Source organism: Gopherus evgoodei, chromosome 1 (genome assembly GCF_007399415.2).
Source record: "Gopherus evgoodei ecotype Sinaloan lineage chromosome 1, rGopEvg1_v1.p, whole genome shotgun sequence".
Classification (NCBI taxonomy): domain Eukaryota; kingdom Metazoa; phylum Chordata; order Testudines; family Testudinidae; genus Gopherus; species Gopherus evgoodei.
In genome coordinates, this window is record NC_044322.1 from 347,417,464 (window position 1) to 347,441,763 (window position 24,300).

The following is a 24,300-nucleotide window of genomic DNA, read 5'->3' on the forward strand; positions in this document are numbered from 1 at the left end:
GAGGGTGGAGGGCAGACCTGGGGGTCTGGCTCACTGCCCCCCAGAATGGACCCGGCCGAGGGGCCCGGTTCGCTGTATCTACAAGCTCTGTTTTAGACCCTGTCCCCGTCATCGAATAAACCTCTGTTTTACTGGCTGGCTGAGAGTCACGTCTGACTGCAAAGTGGGGGTGCAGGACCCTGTGGCTTCCCCAGGACCCCGCTGGGGTGGACTCGCTGTGGGAAGTGCACGGAGGGGCAGAGGATGCTGAATGCTCCAAGGAGAGACCCAGGAGGTGAAGCTGTGTGAGCTTCTTGCCCTGAACAAGTCTGCTCCGAGGGAGAGGAGGCTCCCCAAAGTCCTGATTGGCTTGGTGGGGAGCAGTTCCAGAGCATCGCCCGGTGACTCCGTGACAACAGAACACACTAAATTTCGTATAAGTGACTTGCCCAACGTCACATAAGAACTCTATGGCAAAAACAGGGACAGAATTTAATTCCTCAGGATAGTATTCAACTGCTTTAACCATGAGACCATCCTTTCTCTTCTTGCATTCTCCTGCCTCATTCACTATATACCTTCCAAATTCTGCTACAAATGATGCATGGACCTTCAAACAACTGTCCCCTTCCCTGCATAACCTTGATTCATATCCACAGTGTGTCTATTCTGTGAACCAACTGGGGAAGAGGTCCAATGGAAAAAATAGTTTGTGGCCATGAAATTAAAGACAGTATCACAGTTCATGCACAGAAGGGGGCTGAATTAAGGTTGCACAGGAAACCTTAATTCTGGCATTTCCTAATTTTTGAGTGTTTGACTTTGCAACCTTAATAATGTTCTTTTAACTTATTTTTATGTGCACAATAATAGTGTGTACAGTAACATGGATACCTCTTCTCCATAATAAAAATAATAATAATTTGTTCCTTCTGTAAAATATACTCTGGATTAAAGAAGTATAACATTAGAGAACATTAGATAGTATCATTCTCCTCCATAGAAATCTAAGCTACAAAGACGTCTTCAATTCAGAGAATTTATATGTCAGAAAACCGGTCTTCTCTTTTAAAACAGAGAGCTTTCCATGAACTTTCCTTGAATAGTTGCTTCCTGGATACCATATTGGACAAATATACAATGTAAAAGGAGCTGTGCTATTGTGTGTGGGTGTTGTAATAATCATAAACCTTATGCCCAGTACTGCACAGCTGATTAAATATTAGCTTCAATATAAAGAAAGTGAATTAATGGATATCTCCATTATTCATGTCCTTCTATGTAAACAGAAAAGAAAAGGAATACTATAGGCTTTCATTCCAAAAAAAAAAATCACTGTGAGGATGGGATGAATTGTTTCTCCTTTATGACGAGCACCATCCATTTTTGACTGTTTTAGTTTTCACAGAGGCTCTATCCATTTAGACTCACCTTCGCAAGCTCGTCCACCCCACTTGCGCTTCTTGCCAACGTTACAAGATCGACTTGCATTTTATCCACCCATGACTTTATTCTACAGAAATAAAAAGGAGAGAGAAAGAGATGTGCCATCAGATCAGTGGCAAATAGTTATGATGATCACAAACACAAATGCAGGCTGACAGATTATCCTCCAGGAGGCAGACTGATGCCGAAGTCCCCTCAATATTGCTGTGACTCTGCTTTAGACATTCATTCTCTCTCTCTTTCTTTCATAGAAGCTCTCTGCCTTGCAAAGGCCCAACACGGTGAAGAAGCTGTATACAATGACCTATCATCAAAAAAAGGGCAAAAAGTCAGGACACATGAAAATAGTTGTTTAAAGGGCACAAGAGCCTTGCCCTTGATTGTTGAAAAAGTAACCTGTGTCTCTTTTTGGAATATGTCACCAATACTGAGACATAAGTTAATGTGAATATCTTTTGTTAGCTCAAATCTAGCCTGGTCTTACACCAACCAATTGTGTAACTATCTGTAGACTGCATGGTGGTCCCCGCATATCCTAGACAAGAGTTCCTCTAACAAAACCCATCAACACAATTAGCACTAGCTGACAGCTGCAGCAGAGAGGTTAGAGACTAAATGGTATACAGACTGACTAGCCCCCCAGTCGTATTTTGATTCTAAGTCTTCAAGTGTCAGGTGAACTTTTCTGCAGTTGTATCTCTCATATGGTTGTCTATAGTGACCAGACCACCTGTTAGCTGATCAAGCAAGCATACTATCAGCACTTATTATTACTATCTATATTACGGTCCCCATTATCCTAGTATATGAGTACATTCTAATCTTTAATGTATTTATCCTCATAAGACCCCTGTGACTTCAGAAAAGCAGACTTTGACTTCCTCAGGGAACTGATGGGCAGAATCCCCGGGGAGGCTAATATGAGGGGGAAAGGAGTCCAGAAGACTGTCTGGATTTTAAAGAAGCCTTATTGAGGGCACAGGAACAAACCATCCCAATATGCAGAAAGAATAGCAAAGATGGCAGACGACCAGCTTGGCTTAACAGAGAAATCTTCGGTGAGCTTAAACACAAAAACAAAGCTTACAAGTGGAAACTTGGACAGATGACTAGGGAGGAGTATAAAAATATTGCCTGAGCATGCAGGGGCATAATCAGAAAGACCAAAGCACAACTGAAGTTACAGCTAGCAAGGGATGTGAAGGGTAACAAGAAGGGTTTCTACAGGTATGTTAGCACCAAGAAGGTGATCAGGGAAAGTGTGGGACCTTTACTGAATGGGGAGGCAATCTAGTGACACATGATGTGGAAAAAGCTGAAGTACTCAATGCTTTTTTTTGCCTCGGTCTTCACAGATAAGATCAGCTCCCAGACTGCTGCACTGGACAGCACAGTATGGGGAGGAGGTGAGCAGCCCTCTGTGACAAAAGGACAGGTTAAGGACCATTTAGAAAAGCTGGACATGCACAAGTCTATGGGACCGGATGCAGTGCATCCGAGGGTACTTAGGGAGTTGGCTGATGTGACTGGAAAAAGGCAACTATAGTGCCCATATTTTAAAAAGGGAAGAAGGAGAATCCAGGGAACTACAGACTCACCTAAGTCCCTGGGAAAAACCATGGAGCAGATCCTCAAGGAATCAATTTTGAAGCACTTGGAAGAGAGGAAGGTGATCAGGAACAGTCAACATGGATTTACTAAGGGCAAGTCATGCCTGACCAACCTGATTGCCTTCTATGATGACATAACTGGCTCTGTGGATATGGAGAAAGTGGTGGACGTGATATACCTTGACTTTAAGAAAGCTTTTGATACCGTCTCCCACAGTATTCTTGCCAGTAAATTAAATAAGTATGGATTAGATGAATGGACTATAAGGTGGATAGAAAGCTGGCTAGATTGTCGGCTCAAAGGGTAGTGATCAATGGCTCAATGTCTAGTTGGCAGCTAGTATCAAGGGGTCGGTCCTGTGACCGTTTTTGTTCAGTATCTCCATTAAGTTCACAGATGACACTAAGCTGGGGGGTGAGGTAGATACGCTAGAGGGTAAGGATAGGGTCCTGAGTGACCTAGACAAACTGGAGGACTGGGTCAAAAGAAATCTGATGAGGTTCAATGAAGACAAGTGCAGAGTCCAGCACTTAGGCTGGAAGAATCCCATGCACTGGCTGGGGACTGACTGGCTAAACAACAGTTCTGCAGAAAAGGAACTGGGGATTACAGTGGATGAGAAGCTGGATATGAGTCAGCAGCGTGCCCTTGGGCTACATTAGTAGGATCATTGCCAGCAGATAGAGGGAAGTTATTATCCCCCTCTATTCGGCACTAGTGAGGCCATATCTGGAGTATTGTGTCCAGTTTTGGGGTACCCAACTACAGAAAGGATGTGGACAAATTGGAGAGAGTCCAGCGGAGGTCAACAAAAATTATTAGTGGGCTGGAGGCACATGACTTATGAGGAGAGGCTGAGGGAACCAGGCTTATTAAGTCTGCAGAAGAGGGAGGGAGGATTTGATAGCAGCCTTCAACTACCTGAAGGGGGGTTCCAAAGAGGATGCAGCTAGGCTGCTCTCAGTGGTGGCAGATGACAGAACAAGAAGCAATGGTCTCAAGTTGCAGTGCGGGGGGGGGGGGGAGTGGGGATGAGGTGGGGGGGGCAGTGTACGTTGGATATTAGGAAAAAATATTTCACTAGGACAGTGGTGAAGCACTGGAATGGGCTACCTAGGGAGGTATGCATCTCTATCCTTAGAGGTTTTTAAGGCTCGGCTTGACAAAGCTGTGGCTAGGATGATTTAGTTAGGGTTCGTCCTGCTTTGGGCAGGAGGTTGGACTAGATGACCTCTTGAGGTCTCTTCCAACCCATATCTTCTATGATTCAATGATTCAAAGGCTGAGTGTCACCGTGCCCCACTTTTAGGTGCCTAGAAAGTCACAGGAACAACACTGTGATCCACAAAGCTGAGTTGTGTGTCCTGGCTCCCTATACAATGAATCGGGGCAGACAGACAGTCACCTTAGAATGTGATCCAGGATAGAGTAGCAGGGACCACGAAACAGCCCTTCACCCTCCTGGCAGTTTGCTGGAACGGATTTCACCTCCCTAGTTGTTATGCAGAACCCAAACACAGGCACGAGGCAGCTAGTGGGAATTTGACCTAGAGAGATTCTCTCAGCCTTGGTCACAACAGCAGATGCAGAGTAACAACACTGTTGGATGGCTTTGATTCAGCTGAAGCTTCAGCTCTGATCACTAAACAGGAGCTAAGCCAGAAGAGATGTAAATCACTCTGCACAGCAGCTGCACACAGTGCATATGCTTTGGATTTCACTTCAATGCCATATAAACAAGGTTGAGTTCCTAGGAATATAGATTGCAGTCCTTTATCGAACTGGCACAAGGTCATTTGCCCTCCATGCAAGCCACGGCATTTGTCCCTGTAAGGAGAGGTTTTTGTTTCAAATAGGTAGCACTGACAGGTAGGGGAATGCAGCAGTTAAAGTTCCAGAATCATTGGGGATTATTGTCATTGTATTATGTACCGCAAATCAGTCGAGGCACATGAATAGGCTGTCTCATTCAGATTTTATTTTATTATAAACCTTCTCTGTATATGAGCCATCGCTCACACTTGTAACACTACTATCACATCTTGGGATGCAATCTAGGATGAGGAGTTGTATCACCTCTTACTCTGTAAACCTTATGTGCATTAAAAAAAAGCTTTGTTACTTTAACTCCCTGCCTGGGATGTTCACAGCCAGCGACTAGAATGCCCTGAGTTGTGTATAACTGCAGCCTTAGTCTGCCAGCAATACACCAGTCATATTCACTTTTTTCTACCACCTTTGGTTAGCACTTGGAGAGTGACCTCCACACAACCCTAACCCTGAATTTTCCCAAAGCCATATGCTCTGCAAAGTCCAGCCACCTCCTGGACCATTCAGAGATATATTAAGGTTCATTTTCTCCTTTAAGGAGCCAAAAGCACATTACAGCTTATTACGGGCTTGTCTACACTTACTAGAGGATTGATGCTGTGACAACTGATGCATCAGCAGTCGATTTAATGAGTCTAGTGAAGACCCACTAAATCGACCGCCAATCGCTGTCCCATTGACTCCTGTACTCCACCTGATCAAGAAGAGCAATGGGAGATGCTTTCCTGTCGACTCCCCTCGACGTTATGTAGTGTAGACCCTGTGGTAAGTAGATCTAAGCAACATCAATCTGAGTTATGCTACTCACATAACTCAAAATTGCATAGCTTAGATCCACTTTTCCCTTTAATGTAGGCACGGCTAACTTAACGGGGGAAAATACACTCTTCTCTTCATGCGAGCACTGAGTTGGTTTATAGTAAAAATAAGACAAGTTTATTAACAAAAGAACAGAGTTAAGTGACACCAAGCAGGAGGAATAAAGTTAGAAAGGGCTACAAACACACAAAAAAAGCAAAAATGTGCTTTCTAATGGCTAAGACCTTACTCAATCAGCTACAATCTTTGTTCAAGGTCATTTCCTTATCAATCTTCCGTTCTCAGAGACTTTGACACCCTTGATTGATGGATCCATCTTTTTCAGCTTGCAAGAGCTCTGAGCCCTTGCATGTGGGTCTCACGTTGAATGCCAAAGATGGCTTCTGTCCTTACTTATTTCTTCCAAAGTTCAATGACCTTGTTCCAAGAGGCAGAATGACCTCATGCTGTTCTCTTCCTGAGGGCTTCCCATCCCCTGCTTAGTTCCATGTAAATAGGGTTTCCACTGTCTTTGGTCAAACCTTGTTTAATTTTGTTGGTAACAAGTAGATACGTTCCCTCCTAGACAGTAGGGAATGCAACTGTTTCTCCTGGTGTTTGGTCACAGACTTTAAAATATAGTATCATTAAACATCCATATTTCCTCATATAGTGTTAATACATACATTTCACTAGGATATTAATCACCACTGTATCATTGGCAGAAAAGACCAGACTAGATACACTTTTATAATACTGTAATATTGTATACACACAGTTGATTCAAATGCTTATCACTGGTCTATAATGACAGGGAGGTTCAGCCAGTAAACCTTTGCAATCTATTCTTAGAAAAGTAAAACCCAGATCAAGCGTCTCTCTCCTGCTGGGCTGTAGACCCCACGTTGTCTCCTCCCCTACCTGTTAGCTTGATAGTTTTGTTTACCTTATATGCAAATAGACCTTCACTGTCTCTGCCTGACAACTAGGCTGGTCAGAAAAGCAAATAAATGCACATACCTCTATCTAAGGCAGACTGTGCTTACACATTGCTTGCCAAACACATTTTAAAGTATATTATTTTAGGCCAGGGGTCCCCAACGCAGTGCCCGTGGGCACCATGGCGCCCACAGGGGCATCTTAATGCGCCCACGTCCTGGCCCCCGGGACAACACCCGCCAAAATGCCGCAGCGGCATTTCGGCGGGGACGCCTCTCGATGACGACGCTTGTCGTCGACAAGAGACGTCATCGAGAGGCGTCACTCCCGAATTTCAGCAGGGACGCCTCTCGATGATGTCGCTTGTCGACGGCAAACAAAGTCATCGAGAGGCGTTGCCGCCGAAATTCGGCGGGATTTCGGCGGGTGCTCCACCGCCACAGTGGTCCTTCAGCTGGAGCCCGTCAGCCAAAAAGGTTGGGGACCACTGTTCTAGGCCAAATCCAGAACTCAGGGAGCTACATATCCATATCCATACCCCAAACATACATCATGCAAGAATATTAATAATCCTACATGCCACCTTATAAATTGAGATATGACCACAGTGTGTTAGGTGTGGCGAGTATGCCAGGCCTTACAAGAGCTGCCGACACAGCACTGAACCACAAATGGGCCTCTGTGTCACAACTCCACTGTAATAGTCTGGGTTGTTTGTATTCAACAGCAACACAAAACAGTGTGAATTAGTGGAATACAAACCAAGGCCAGATTTTCTATCGCATTCTGGCCTCTTTGCACTACTCTGATAGTGCAAAGGGGCCAGGTTTGCCCAGATCAGAATTCCCCTGGCATGGACCTGGCCCATACACCACCACCACCCCACCTGGCATCAGTACAGTGGGATGTGCACAGGTGTCCAATAGGCACCAAGCATCCCCTCAGCCAGTAGATGGTCCCTTGGGGAACAATACTAGCTGGTATAATTGCTGAACCCCCAAGCAACTCTAATCTATGCCATGGCCAGCAGCATGGCCAGCACAGATAATTAAGAAATGGTAACAGCTTCCCTGATGGGTTTTTCGCTGCTGCATGAACCAAAAACTCTGCGCAGCAAAGAATCAGGACTGAGATCTTTAAATCATGAACCCTCCCCCTTGCAGTGGTGATGGGAAAACAATTCCCTATGTTCAGATAAGAACACAGGCCATCTTTAAATTTGATCGGGTCACCTAACTGATTTCCCTGACAGTGCAGGCTAGGCTCCTCCTAGTCCATTTTTTAGAGCTTTGGTTACTCTATTTTTCAATGGATTTGCCAAAATTTTCTTTGGAAGACTATACCTAATCCCACTGGAAATTCTCTTTCTGAAGTTCAATCCGGTTAAATAATTCCTCTCCTGCTTTTTTATATATATGTGTGTGTGTGTGCGTGCGCGTACCGATGTTTTCCCCTCCCATAGAAAAACCAACAGAAGGGGAAAAAAGTCATCTGAACACACAAAGAACATCCGCGTATAGCAAACTCATTAGATTCTTCCCTCTAGAGGATGAGGAGAGAGCATGGATCTCTAACTCTGCAGAGCCAAGAGATCCACAGGGAAATCTGGTCCTAACTCCACTGATCTCAAAGCACCCGCAAGAAATGCCTGTCCCTAAGAGCATTTATCCCTTGATGGCCATGTCTGCATATTCCTGCAATTAGGAGCCATGCTGCCTTTGGCTCCCCTTTTATGCCTGTGCGCTTTCATTCTGCTCTCTGTGGTACCTCTCAGGAGAGTAGAAATCCTGGAAGTTAATTGTGCTCTCCGCAGCTAAGATCTGCTATTCTGGAAATATTAATGTTGTAAAATGGTTCAATATTAAAAAGAAAGAGGTTATTTCTCACATTTGATATGGTCTCTTCCAGATTTGCAGTTATTTCAGATTCAGTTGCAAAACAGATGTGCTGTATCTAATCCAAGAAAGAAATGCCTTTGTTAAAGTGGAAAAAAAATAACCCAAGAATGGGCTGCATCTCATTACTGCGCATCCCATCGTGATCCATCAGTTTGGAATGTGACACAAATTATACAGCACAATGCGATGGTAATGTAACGATGCTTACATTTACAATGCAGCACAACCTAGTGCCTCCAAATTTGAAGGGGACAGTGTCCACATTTGGATTGGATAGCTGCACTCACTTTAAAAAACAAAGGGTTTGCTTTGAATTTTTGGCAGTAACTATAATACCCAGAGGTTCCCAGTGTGTGCCAAAAGAGGCTTCACTGATAATTCCAGTCTACTGATAATACCAGCTCGTTAGGTGTCTCAGTAATAACAGGCCATATTATGGGGAAAGCCACAGGAGTGTGTGCTGCAGGGAGAAGGGGTAGGAATGTTGCATGAAAATTTTAATGAAATTTCTAGAGATTCCCCGACAGCATCTGTCCAGGAAGATGGGGTTTGCCTCCCCTTAGAGCCTGCCACCTACCCAGGTCCCCATGGAAGTCCCTCCTAGGAGGCTAGGCAATCCATGGAGAGGCTAGGTACCTCTACAGTAGCTCTAGTCCCTAGTACTCCACCCCTCAACTCCATTTGAGCCATCTGATAGAGTTCTATATAGCAGGGCTATAATGCTCCATTATATTCTGTAAAGTTGTTCACAAAAGGGGCAAGAGAAAGACCCTCCATTTTCTATGAGAATGCATAGGACGTTGTCATAGCAGTTCAAAGCCTCCATTCACAGACTTAGACAATTAGACTCAGCAGCCCTGCCTACGCTAGAAGTTCTCTTAAAATTTCTGACCGTCATGCTAACACCAGTGGGAGTGCTAGCCAGGGCTTACGCAACAAGGTGGTTAAACAGCCAGTATACAAGTCTATCCCAGCACTCTAATGTTGCTAGCACTGGTGAAGCTGGACTAGCAGTAATGCAAGGGTGGGCAATTTTAAAACAAATGCTAGCACAGAGACAGCAGGTGAAATCTTTGCTCCATTGAAGTCAATGTTCTTGTTCTCTTTCCTCCACATCTCTCCCTTTTTTACACCATTAATTCCTACTCCTCTCACTGGAACACTGCTTTTTCCACTTGCTGTCTCACTTGCGACAATTTGCTACCAGCCTCCCGGCCAACAAATAAGCAGCTGCCTTCAGCGGTAATATTAATGCTCTTCTGTGGATCAGATTATGAGGGATGGTTTGCTCCCCAGAGATACAGTGCGTGCTTTGCTTTTCCTTTTCAGCATCATATCAACAACAGTTCACCCCTATCAGCTCCCTCCTTTGTTCATTCTCATCTTGAGACTCCCATATGGCAAGACAACATGCTGATGATGTGTCTCTGGGCTGATTGATTACATTCTCATTGACTACTGTAATTAATTCAAACAGTATTCTGAAGCTTTTCCATATTATTTTCCATGTTTCTTTTTTTCAGAAGCATCACATATAAATTATTTTAAAGGTCCTGGTTCAAATCTTCTCTGCATTTTATATCAAGTAAACATTTAATCTAGTATTTTCTATTCTAGAAAACTGCTTGTAAATGTGGATTCTTTATGGTGCATTTTGTGTGCCCTGCAGCTGTGATCTACTAAGCCTACCATCTGCTTTAGTGAAAGGGACACCAATTTGAAATCTAGTCACTTAAACACAACAAGAGAGAGAGAGAGTGTGTGTGTTAGTAGGTAGTAGTATCAGGAACTACAGTTGCCCCTGAGATCATCTGCCAATTTCTGTGTGTTTTACCATCACATTTTCCTATTTTTTTAATGTCTCTTTTCCCTAGTTGTTGTGTGAAACACCCACACAAAAAAACTGAAATAGTGACATCCATTATTCAAAAAGTGTTTTCCAGTGCACAAAATAAAGGTAACTGAAGGGAAAAAAAAATTTATAACTAGAATAGATCAGAGAAAAAAAAGATTTTAGGTCTTATTTGTAACAATAATTGATAAAATCAGACAGGATTGATTTTTAAATGGACAATTTCCATTTACCACAGTTGTGCTCTCTACCGTTAATTTTTTTTAATGGTAATTGTCAGCTACTCAATTAGATCTGAGATGGTAAAAAACCTAGTTTGGATAAAATTACTTTAACATACTTAAACTTTTTGAATTTTGAAGCAAATTACTCCTAAAAAAATGAGCATCAATCTCTTTCACGATGGGAAACTGCTGAAATGCAAACTGATGCCCTCCTTAATGTAGAAAAAGGAGGTTTCTCTAGTAATATTAAATTGTATATTATATAAAAAGATCCCAGGCCTGCTTCTGACCTCACTTAGTCCCAATCTTGCAACTGGCTCCACACAGTTAGATGGTATAACAACAATGAAACTAATAAGCTAAAATTAACAAATGACAATCTCCCTCCCCATGCTAGATTTGTTTAAAATAATTTTGTACCTTCAAATATTGATTTATAGTTTATATCCAGGACAGAATATTGTCTAGACTAGTCACTCTAGATTGTGTGGTTTCTGTGACATGGATTCTCTTGGTATTAATTGTTTCTATAGTGGCTAATACAATAGGGTACTGTATAATAAAGAATAATAATTTAGATCCTTCCCCCCACATTAATATTAGGAGTACCACATTGTAAATTACTGTTCTAAAATCCCTACAAAGATTAATGCAATTCTCTCTCATTCCCACAAGCATCTAAGTAACGCCAGCTGTATTTACTTAAATTGTCTAATGTTTATAACTGTGAATGGTAATCCACCACCTCACTACCGGTTGTAAGTGGCTTGGCTGCATACGGTTTAGATATTCCAAGCTTCTATTAGATGTGGTTTCTGAACTGGACACATTCTCAGTACTAAATTTGCAGGGGAAATTCTGCACAACACTTGTAGACTGTAATCCCAGTCCAAAATGGCAATTTCTGTTAAACATATCCAAATGTATCATATTATCTCATTGTAATTTTTTTTCTTGGTAAAAAAGTAATACGTCAAATTAAAAAGAAAAAAAAGAAAAGAAATGAGAGCTTCTCAGGCACTGAAATGCTTGTCTGCTGCTTCTTTCACTGAAGCCAAGGGTGTAATATCTGTCTGACAGTTGCTCATGGTCAGAATTTATTTAACAATTCGAAAGTTGTCACAGCAAACATGACGTCTTGTGACTTAAAGAGGCAGCAATCTTTTTTCCTGATAAGGCCAGCAACAGAATCTTGATGCTGAAGAGAGGTTTATTTTTGTTTAGTAGAACATTAAAGCTGCAATGAGAACTTTTAAAGAGAAAATCAGAATATATTTAAGCTCAAAAGAGACAATAATACAATTGCTATGAACCCTTGTTTTGGCATCTCAGGCACTGAGAATTATTGCAGAGTAAAAAATTACTGAGGTTAGGTTTCCTTTGAGATGGATTGCAATGCTATACATTCCACATAGCAAAGATTCCCTCACTTGCATATATGTTGTTCTCAAAAGATAAAGACGATAACCAAGAAGGAATGCAGTTTGATTGGGACTCATGAGTCCGGGGTTCTGTTCTTTGCTCCATCACTGGTTTGCTGGCTGACCTTGGGCAAGTCATTTCCCCGTGCCTCAGTTTCCTCACCTACAAAAGGGGAATAATGAGACTTACCTACTTTGTTAAAGGGCTTTGAGATCTACGGATGAAAAGATCTACATAAAAAGATTACATATACAGTGTATGTTCCACACATGTGCAGCTCCTACTGACTTCAATGGGAACCTTATCTGAGTGTTCAAAAGCAGAATGTGGCCTGAAATTTCAAACACAGGGCCACAGCATGTCATGTGTTTTTTAAGCAGAATACTCAAGGGCTGATGGTAAGATGTGGTCCATAAAGACCAATTTGACAGTCAGTACAACAAACACTCTTTCACTATAGCAATTTACAATCTCCAGAGTCACAGGGTTTAAATTTAACCATGGCCATTTAAACATACACCTGGTTGAAAATCAGCATCAAAGGTCTCTGCCTCACAGACCCTTCTTTACACAACCCAATTCCATTGTGGGTTTTTTGTTTGTTTTTATGTTTAACGTGTGTTTAAAATAAACTTCAAACAGTATGGTGCACCACTGGTGCATGGTTCAGTATATAAAAAAAAGTAGAGCCCTAGTAGATTTCAAAAATAAAAGAAACGAGGGCAGTTAATTCAGACAGTGTTGCATCTGTTTTGCTATTGACATCAGAATCAGGCCCTACCAGGGCTTTGAGGCTATGGGCACTGAGGTAACACCCAATCCTGCTGTTTGGCTCTGATGTTATGGGCAGACTGCTATACACACCCTCATGGAGTCCCAGTGATTACACAGCCAACAGCAATGAGACTCTGAGCCCAGGCTGACAGACACAGGCTTGCGGGGCTCACACTAACACATTAAAAACAGCTGTGTGAACAGCACTTTTAAGACGCAGGTCGAGTTTCAGAGCCTGAGTTCCAGTCCAAGCCACCACATTTACACAGTTATTTTTAGCTCAGCAGCATGACCCCCCGAGCCCAAGTCTGTCAACCAAAGCCGGGGGGCTGTGTAGACATACCCTAGTTGCCCACTGCAGTCAGTCAGTCAACGCAGATCACAATGAGGTTTGAGACCTTAGCTGTAAATTCCTCAGGACTAGGGCACATCTTGTCTGTAATTCGGAATGTGTCCAGGCACACCTTTGAATATCTAATAAGCAACAGTTAAAAGAATGAAAATTGTAGAATACAAGAAAGTGAATTGTTTACAAAATAGTTCAATATTTCTCAGCGTATCAACCCCTGCCCCCCCCCCAAATGCAGACCACATGCTCTTAATTCAATCAAAAAACAATGTTTGAAAAATGAAGATAAAGGAGGTTTGACTCAGAAATAACAAAAGAGAAAGCACTGCTATATTTATCCAATCTACCCTTACTCTTTGTTTTCCCACTCAGAATAACCTTCACTTTCAGAATCAGACGTTTCTGGAAAAAGATTTACTATCCATGAAAGGAGGGGGAAAGAGAGCACAAAGAAAAAAATCCTGCTACAAAATTATCATAAATACAGAATTGTCAACCAGGATTTTTCCTTTCAGACAAAACTGAAGGGCAGGTAGAAACTGCTTGTTATTACAATTTCTAGATGACATGTGAAAGGAGAACACACTTTACAATGGAATTATTAACTTTCTATAAGGAAATCACTAGTTTTACTAGTATGTATGATTCCTAGGGAGAATTTTAATAATACTATATATTCTAATGATCTATCAAGCGGACAGTACTTGTATTTCACATGTGCTGATGGATGGATGGATGGGCTTTGACAAAAGCAATGAGAGGCAGATCCTGTGAGATACTGACCAAATTGCCTTGCAATGGACTGATTGCCTTCAGCTCCCGTTTATTGCAAGTCAAAGGCAGAGAAGGGTGCTCACCATTTCAGAAGACTGAATACACAAGACCTGATCCAATGACCACTGAAGTGAATGCAAAGACTCCCACAGACTGCAATAATGGGCATGAGATCAATCCCTTAGAGAAGTGGCATTACCTTAAATCACACACCAACAATATCTAAAGATAGGTAAAACTGTCACCTCAGTTTTAAAGCCCAGGTGTAACATGGAAGCCACACAAAAGAAAAGCAGTCAGTATCCCAGGAAGTGAATGTCACATCTCTGATTGACTTATACGTTAGTACCAGAGACTTAACAATTCATTCAGATGCCACACCAAGAAGGACCTTTACAACCAGATTAAAAAACATGCTGAACTAATTATAAAACCTTTGGGCATGTCTGAACCTGGGCCCATTGGTTTCTCAGATACTTTGGCATAATCTATTTGCTGCTGGTGGACTGAAGGCATGTAAAATTCCATTAGTACTGAACAAAGGTGTATTCAAAGGATTTTGTGCTTTAGCTCAAGTGGTAGGGGCTTGTGTTGTGAATGCTGAAGATCCCAGTTCTTTCCCGATGACAGTCGGGTCTGTGTGCACTACCAGAGATTCATTGCAAAACTGTATATCGCACGGGACTAATTCTTGGAGATGACCGGAACAAGCCTTTGTCTAAATAAGAGTTAGACTATAGCCTCTGGTGCCCATGAAGGAACTCTCTAGTGTGCAGATGGAGTGTACACATTGCAGCATCCATTATACTGCAAGAATGGGGATACTACTTTCTTTCTTCCCCACTCCCCTTTGCCCATCTTGTTGATCTTTCTACGGGTAACACACTGCTGCCTATACAGTACAGGAGTGTCTCTCACATAAAATGGAGTACCAATAGCCAAGCCCCTAAGGTACTCCAAGGAGTCTCTGGGTCTTCTCTCTTCGCACGGTATAAACACTTTGCCTGAAATAGGGTTATTTATTTGGTTGGTTGATTTGTCAGTATGGCAGAAGGTGTGGGCCTCTGTACAGTGATTGTCATTCTTGTTCTGGTGGAAAGGCTTTCTTTAGTGTCTATTCAGACTACAAACTCATCATGGTAGGGGTTATTTACTCTGTTTCTCTAGTGTCTAGCTCAGTGATTAGTTGCAGCCTCTTGACACTGATGGAATACTAATAAATACCACCTTATTTCCCCCCATCCCTTTAAATTAATAAACTTCTACATCAATCTTTCATGCAGTGCTCATGAAACTTGCTGCCTACAATAAATTTTAATATTAATAAAATAATATTAAATAATAGCAGCACACACATAGTGCTTTTCATCCTCCCAGCATCATTGGTATAAGTCTGGAGTAACTGCATTCAAAGGAATGGGTTCAATTTTGCTCATTTATACAAGTGTAAATCCACTGAAGTCAGTGGAGCAACTCCTGATTTACGTTGATGTAACTGCGGTCAGAACTGGACACAATGGAATTATTCCCAATTGACACCCATGCAAATGAAATACTGTTAATTCTTTAATCTGTATATTTTGGTTCCCTTCAACCTATTAGCTTAACTTCCTGACTCTCAAAGCACTGTACATGGGTTAGAATCACTATCTCACTGTTACAGAAACAGAAACTGAGGCACGGAGTTTATGTGATCGCCACAGATTATAATGATTTGAAGCCAATCCCTATCTGCACCAGATTTGTTCCAGTGAGCTAGATATATGAATCTCTATACTCTAAAATGCCATGTCACCTTAGAGATCAGGGTTTTCTGGTGAGGGCAGGAGGAGAGAGAAGGTTAGCCCTCCCTCACATCTAACCCCCCTCTTTTCCTGGAGGAGGCTTTAGCATTTCCATGCTAAGCCGAAAGGCTTTAGAAGGCAAATACTCAGAATTTGCTCATCATGAGTGAAATCCACACCTAGGCTTCTTAAAGTGGGTTAGGGAGGCGAAATCCACCTCCAAAACCAGGTCCAAAGCTGAAGTAGCAGCTGTAGCCTCTCCACATCCTTGACTAGGGCATCCAGGTCACTGGATCTCCAAAAATACGGCTCTTTAGGTCCTTCCCCATTGCAGCACATGCCACAGGCCTATGAAAGCTTGGTTCACAAACATCCACGACTGCTCTACCAGCTGCTCCAGCAAATAGCCCCAAAGTGAGGCTTATGTGATGCAGAGAGCCTGTCATGGTCTCTCCACACCTCAGCTAAACACCATAGTGTGAGCCCAATACAGCAGTCTTTACACCAGCGAAAGGTAGCAGAAGGATGGGTCAGTGGTTAACACACCTAGACTAGGACTTCAGAGATCTGGGGATAAGCCCCTGCTCTGGACTTATGGTGTGACCTTCACCAAGTCACATGGCCTCTATGTCCCTCAGATCTCTGTCTAGAAGATGGAGACATAGGCGCAGGAACGAGGGGTACAGGGGATGCTGCACCACCCCCAGGTTTTATGTGGGGCTCTGCTCCTGGCCACTCACCTAGGGTCCCTGCTGCCAGTCCCACGATCCAGGGTGCTGACACCCAGCTCCACAGTCCCAGCCCCCGCACTCAGGCTCCCAGCTGCCAGCCCCCTCACCTTGGGTCTCAGCTCCTGGCTGCTGGCCCCAAGGTCCACTTGCCCCCCCTTCCCACTGTCCACATTCCCATCCTCCTGGAGCCATGGCTCTGCTCCCAGACCCGGCTGTAGTGGGCTGGGGGGGGGGATTGGACAGGGGTGGGGAGTGCACAGCTCCTCCACTCTAAAAAGTGTTCCAGTGCCACTGGACAGGGACAACATTCCCTCCCTACCTCACAGGAGTGTTGTAAAGATAAACAGATTTAAGACCAAGAGGTGCTGAGAATCTACAGCAATGGTGGCCACGTTGACCTAGGATTGATTCCGGACTTCAACAGAAGTTCTGCTGCCTGCATTAAGACAGCAGGATCAGTCCTCAATTGTGTTGCTACTTTATATAAGCAAACTCTGTATAAATCAAGTGACAGGCAGGTGTTTAGCAGAGCAAGCCCATAATTAAAGCTGCTGCTCCACAAATATTTCCTTTCTTTTTTGCCAAAAGAGTCTCTTTTTACAATCTGCAGCGTTCCACTAAACAACACGAAAAATGTTCCCTAATGGAAATTACTATTATACGGAGAATCATTTATTATTTTAAACACAACACACTTCCTTTTTCTTAATGTTTAACGCAAGATATTTACGCCTGACACAAACTGATTCAGATCCAGGATTAACATATATCCTAAAATAGAAGCCCTTTAAAAAATTATTAAAGTTTAACCACCTCCAGTTAAATGAGAAGTATCTCATATAAAGAGATAAGACTTAATGAAGTTACAGCTCATTGATTGCCATTGTTTCCTAGATGCGTTTCATTACAGGCTCTTACAACTGGATATCTATCAAGTACGTTTATTGCTTATAAGAAGAAAATTAATCAAATACTCAATCTGCTTAACACTGCTATAGCCCCAAAACTAGAATTGCATCATGCATGATAATGAACTTGTTTTTAAATCTACAGCAGATGGAGCTTAATATAAATAATTTTTAAATAATGAGGAAATCTGGTCCAGTTAATAGAGCACAGGAATAGGAGACCCAGGTTTCTTTCCAAGCTCTTTATCTGGAATATTTCTGCACGTATTTAACTGTGGTTTAATCTATGTTGACACACAACTGCAACTTCTAGTGTAATTTAGACGCTGTCGCTTGCTGTGTCATGCAAAAATCCATTGTGCAGTCTGTACATGAGAAGTTATATTCACAATTGTTAACACACAACACATTAAACTGAAGAGCCAACTGCAGTGCAGTGAGACACTGGCAATTCACACAGACTCAGACTCTGTTTCCACTTCTCTAAACTTGGGTTAATGATACTAACCTATGTAAAGTGCTTTGAAATTCAGGACGTTCAGACAGTAGGGTAATGGTGACCTAAATAAACAGATTAGATAATTAACAGTATTTTCATTTGAACTGCTGTCGGTTGGGAATAATTCCACTTGGCCCAATCCTGACCTCAGTTACAATAGTGAGAATTAGGAATAACTCCATTGACTTCTGTGGATTTACACTTGTATAAATGAGATGAGAATTGAACCCACTCATCAGAATGCAGTTACTCCAGACTTACACCAATGGAACTGGGATTAGAATCTGATCCCCATGGATGAAAAGCACAATGTAAGTGCTTCTGAGTATTATTTTATTATGTAGTAGCTCTGTCCTTGGGCATAGTACTGCTCGCTGGAAGAAAAAAAATTATCATCAAAACCATGATTGAAAAATAAATTTCACTGTAATGGGGTTTTATAAAGTGCTTAATATGCAGTTTTGCTAAGGCATTTTATGCATGAAACAGTTTTATCAATTGCATTTAACATATCAGGTTCACACGTTAGCTGTCATTTATATTGAAATGAATTTTTTTTCTCCAAAACTAATAAGCATTGCATTTTAATCTTAGTAAAAGCATAATGAAATTAAAATATGGCAGATTGAATACTAGCAAAGAAGTGATTATTAAGGTTAACAGGGAAAGAGGTTTACACAAATGAGGATCAAAATACGCAATTTGACAAATATATACATTCCCAGGGCAATTCTGAGAATTCCATCTGGGCCACACACGTCGTGTCTTTACGCTGTAGCACAGGCTTGCCTTCATGCACCTAGAATGCAGCAGTTAGGCACTGTACTTTTTGGCTAAATTAGCTATACAAGCTTTTGTACAGTGAGACATATAAAGTTGTCATCATTAGAGTCAACAGTTACCTCACACCAGTATCTGAGGCACTGCAGTTAATTTCCTATTACAGAGTACGCAGAAAGTTGTGGTATCTCACACATGTCTGTGTGGTAAAAGTGTGTAAATGTTGCCTGCCCAATGTAGCGGCAAGAAAGCACTTGGCTGGAGCTAGAAAGTTGGTAAGATCAGCCTGTCCATTCAGGGCCTGCTCCTGCACTCAAAGCCCTGCAGTAGAGGTTTTGTCTGAGAAAGGATCAGATCCCAAACCAGAACAGCACCCACAGAGATCATTTTAAAAGTATATTGTGACATTCATCATTGTATGTATTGTTCTGTAGATATTTCTAAGACCATTTGTCACTGAAGATGCGTGTTTGCCAGAAGTGTACGTATAAATCTCCTCAAAATACATTAATCACACCCAAATTATCTCTCGATTTACGCCCCCATGTCTGCTCCCACTGAAGTCAATAGCAAAGTTTCCATTGACTTCAGTGGTGCAGCAGTAAGCCCTTCCAACTGTGCAGCCTGACCAACATTAGTGGCATTCCACGAGATGTAAATCAGGGCACCATGCAGCCCATGGTATACACAGTCTTTGGATGTCCTCATTCTATTTATGCTCCATGTATACAAAGAAGAATAAATTAAAATATACCAATCTTATATTGTCTAGCTTGTAGGGTGACCAGAGGTCCTAATTTTATAGGGACAGTCCTGATATTCGGGGCTGTGGAGGGGGGACACCTGGGTTCCAGTCCTTGAACCAATTAATATTTAATCTCCAGATGAAAAACACCAAATATTATTAAAATAGACTTGTTTTTACACCATGCATTTCATAGTCTAGGTCAATGCTTTTCAAAGCCGGTCCGCCGCTTGTGCAGGGAAAGCTCCTGGCGGTCCAGGCCGGTTTGTTTACCTGCTGCATCTGCAGGTTCGGCCGACTATGGCTCCCACTGGCTGTGGTTCGCTGCTGCAGGCCAATGGGGGCTGCAGGAAGGGTGGCCAGTATGTCCCTTAGCCCACACCACTTCCAGCCAGTGGGAGCTGCGATCAGCCAAACCTGCGGATGTGGCAGGTAAACAAACCTGCCCAGACCACCAGGGGCTTTCCCTGCACAAGTGGCGGACTGGCGTTGAGAAGCACTGGTCTAGGTAACTTCCACAATGATTTAAATACTGTTAATACAGCAAATGTGTAAGCGAACATGGTGGCTACTATGCAACCAAGAACAGTTCACCACTGAGATTTGATCCTTAGAGACAATTTTCTGTGCAGCTGATTCCTCCTGTTTAATCATCACAAGGGGTCATAAATAAAACATCTATTATCAGAAAGTAACATGCTGGTATATGATAAGGCCACACAGTCGAAGAAACACAAATCTTCTACTCCAGCTCACCTTACCTCATCATCCTACAGTTACCGCTGCTCTCATCTACAAAAGTAGTTTACCAAAGTGTTATATACATATACTCTTTGTTGCAGAATATCCTCCATACTAATAATCTATTTCATTTGCAAATATTTTCAAGCCTTCAAAGGCTGACTTCCAATGTGTAAAAGCTGTCACCTCTGTAACATACCACAACTGTCACAGCATAACGAGACTTTGTGCTGCAGAGATGTAAATAGACTCCATCTTCTAAAGGTAGGATTTATCTGCATTCAGTGCTGGCATTTAAAAAATAAAACAAAAGAAAGGAAAGGAAATTGGAAAACAAAAACAATTGTTAAATCAAAAGGGTATTGAACTGAATGTTAAGCATCCACAACAGTAGCAACAGAGTGTATAAAATCCTGGTGTCTTCAAATTGCTCATGTCCTGTAAGGTCAATTCTACTGAAATTGCAGTAAGTTCCTGTTTGGAAAAAAAAAAAAAAAATAAGGGGAGCCAGTGGAATATTATAGTCTAGCTCCTGAACTGCAGATGCATATTAATGGCTGTCATGATCCTTGTCAGGAAAACTTCTGTAACGAAATAACCAATATTCTGTACTCCTTGAGTAAAGGGTTAATCTAGTCCACAGGGCAGTTTGCTGTACTGAGAAATAATCTTAAATAGAGGGTTGAAAATTGTTTATGCAAAAGATCAGGCCCAGATTAGCAAACCCCAACTCATCCAAGTAGCCTCTTGACATCAATGGGACTACTCACATGAGTGACCACCACTTGTTTGTGTAATGGCCACAGGATCATGGTCATGGCTATGCCAGCCAGTGTGGATAGTCCACATCTGTGTTAAAGCCATGTGTGACTAACCTTCTCCAGTGTTTTATATCACAAATCTCTAACACAGTTACCACTAGGCCTCACAGGTCAGCTCAGCCACGTGCAGAATTGCCAGCTCCTGCGATTTTATTGCAAGTCTTTCAATACTGATATTTCTCATTTTTCTTAAAGCCTTGGCTTCTGGAGCCATATGATTACACAAGAATCTCAGCTTTATTTTAAAAATAGATAAGTTTCTAGCTCTCATGGTTGCAGGTAGAAAAAACAGCATGAAAATGTGACAATTAATACTCAAAAGTCAGCAGGCAAATAAAAACAACCCTTTAAAAAAATCTCATGATTTTAAGCTAACATTCATGATTTTAGGAAGGGTCTAACCCATGATTTTTGAATGCCTAGGGTCAGCAATAAAGTCTGTGCTCTGAAACAGGGTTTAAAGCCAAGGCTTAGGAATGATTTCTGAACATGTAGACGGGGCCAAAGGTCAGCAAGGGTCACTTCACACTAAAGCTGGATAAAGATGCCATTAAGTGTAATTCAGCTTTAGAACAACTCCTTCTCAAAGAGACTTTGCTCTCCTTTCTCAGGCTGGGGTACATGCCCTATGGTCAGAAGGCTACAATGCCTGTCAGTGCATTCAATGCATGTTACAAAGACAGACTATTGAGGAAGAGTGTCTGACATTTACACGGGAGCCATCCCTCCGCCTTTCTTCTCCTCCCCTGCCCCATCTAGACACATTCCCTAATTAACCATCAATACAAAGCATTGTAATTGAACAGATGTAGTAGTCATTAACAGGAATTACCCATTCTCCTATCAAATCAGAGTGTACAGAAAGGGCTCTGTTTGTAATGGGTGAACTTAATTGCCCGATGGTCCCCAAGAGGGATGTACAAACAAATCAAGACATCACACACGCATAAATGATCTCCGCTCTGACACAAGCTTTTTGTCACTCACTCATCCATCTTTGCTTACCAGGGTTAATAGTGGCTGGAATCAGAACTGGATGATTTAATAAATAAAAGCACTGGATGTGTTTCAAATGAAGCATACCAGAATGCAGGCTTTAGTGACATGTTGATTAAAGGTCCATACATAGCACAGGCTTTTTTATGAGGCAGCTGCTTAAAAGACAATCCATTTGAGTAAAAAGAGAGCAGAGTAGCTGGTCTTCTTTGGCAATTTACTGTGAAACATTTGTTTGCTTCACAAGGATCTGATTCACAATCACTGCACTTGCACGGTTTGTTGATTAAATCACTTTCTCTAGCAATCATTAGAGTGAGCAAAGGGAGGGGGAAGCCAATTGCTAAAGCAATTCTTCTCTCTGAGTTATGCAAAACAGAAACATCACAACAGTAACCTGATAAAGCATCCCTCTTCCCTTCTAGCACTCTCCCCTCTATTTTCATTGCCTCACCATCAAGACATTTCTGTATGCAAGTCTGAGTAACAGAAATATTGAATCAAAAATTATACTAAGCCTCGGCCAGTGAGGGTGGTCGCTCTGAGCAGACTGTGCTACCGAAAGGTAACCTAAGTTTGGAAATCAGACCCAGCTTTTCACTCATTCATGTTGGACCAGGAAAGGATTGATTCTCCTGAAAAGAGTGCAAATGCAAACCAAGGGCTCTGAATGAAACCACAATGGTGCCCTGAGTCCGAGCATGGACAGAATGCACATAGCACCGGCCACAGAAGAAGCAGCCCTCTCCCTTGAAAGGAGAGGTGCTGCAACACTTTCCCGCTGCGGCAACTGGAGGTAGGAGCCTTGGTTCTGAGCCTGACTATCTGCAAGAGGCAGCCTCAGTCCTGGGGGACTAACAAAAAGATCAGGGAATCCACAGCAGGGCACTGACAGGGTATGGATGTGAAGTGTCTGGAAATGCATGGAGAGGGAACTGAGAAAAGAGCCATTTGGCGAGGGAAGAGACATTTTCTCTGGCATGAGAGGCAGAGGGCCTTATTTAGCCTTGATCCACTCCTGGGTAAGTGGCAGTGCATAGAAATAGAATAGGGCTACAGATGGCTGAAAGTCGGGGAGGCACCTACATTGCAACAGAGAGGGAGACAAACTGAGTCAATAATGAATGGAGTTTTCTACTTTGTACCAGAGCCAATGGCTGGCAGCTGTTTTTCTTTTTTTAAGTGTTTTTAGACTGGCAGGCTCAGGCAGTCCTTGAGCAGCTCAGTAAAATGGCTGCCATTCTCGCTAGAGAAATAAAGAGAGGTTTTGCAGACTGAATTCCACTTCATTGTCAAATCCATAATCAAACAGCTTGGCACCTTGCCGTGCCAGCGCACAGAGCTCAGAGGACATGTTAATCACCGCGACATCTCTGAATGTCTAATACTCTCCCCGTGGAAGGGAAGTTTAACTGTGCAACACCGTGGCACAACTGGATTGTCTTTTTCACCAAAGGAATAGTATTGAAGCAGCAGGTCCATTCTCATATCAGGGATCCACTCACTCAGAGCAATAATCTGTCCACTTACCTTCTGTGCAAGGAACATGATTTACTTCAGAGGTAAATATCTCTGTGCCCAGTCATGTTGCAACCTCTCAGAAAAGGCATAGTGCCAAGCCCATAAATGTATCTGATATTTACACTTTGGATTCAATGCCCCACTGTTAGAGCACACTTTGCTCCCAACCTCTTCAGTGATAGAAACACCCAATACCTGGCTTTCAGTGGTGCTGCTGGGTGCAGTAAGTCTGCTGATGACTAAGGGCATGTGCTGGACATCTACATGCGCTACAGCAGCAGCTACACTGATGTAGCATAGTCACTACAGTTACAGAAGGGCTTTTTTCCCCCCCAAGTCACTTTAGTAAATCCACACCCTTGAAAAGCAGTAGAAGAATTTTTCTGTCAAACTTGCTGCATCTCTACAGTGGGGGTTGGTCACCCTAACTACCTCATGCAGGGCATGACATTTGTCACAGCCCTGAGCAATGAGGTTAGGTTGACCTAAATTTTAGGCATGGACCAGGTCTGAGCGCACTCTCAGGTCTTCCTACTTGTAAAGATGACATTCCAGGGTACACGGCACCAAAAGCCAATGCTGTTTTAGACCCAAATGGGAAAAGAACTGAGCTAGTAATGTGCTTCTATGTTAAGATTTCTCCCCTTCCCCTGGCAGGCATGCTGAGATAATTGTATACACACAGCACTGTACAGAACATGCTGTTTGCTTACTTCAATCCATCCTCTAATATTGGGGCATCTCTATTTAGGTACTATTGACTGAACCATCTTATGCAGCATGTTAAAGTCACATAAAATTACTTAATTTCAATCAGCACTAATCCATTATCCAAATTTTGTCAAACTGAATCTCGATGGATCATGCAGGATAAGTGC

The 24,300-nt window shown here is 42.4% G+C and overlaps 1 protein-coding gene across 7 annotated transcripts in view; it reads right to left on the minus strand.

Annotated features, from left to right (window-relative positions):
• CACNA2D1 (calcium voltage-gated channel auxiliary subunit alpha2delta 1) overlaps window positions 1–24,300 on the minus strand; it is a 689,818-nt gene that overhangs the window by 602,561 nt on the left and 62,957 nt on the right. For all 7 annotated transcript variants that reach the window (XM_030560557.1, XM_030560387.1, XM_030560113.1 and 4 more), the window contains exon 2: window positions 1,411–1,492. In XM_030560557.1, the coding sequence (XP_030416417.1) occupies window positions 1,411–1,492 (82 nt within the window). The remainder of the gene's footprint in view (window positions 1–1,410; window positions 1,493–24,300) is intronic.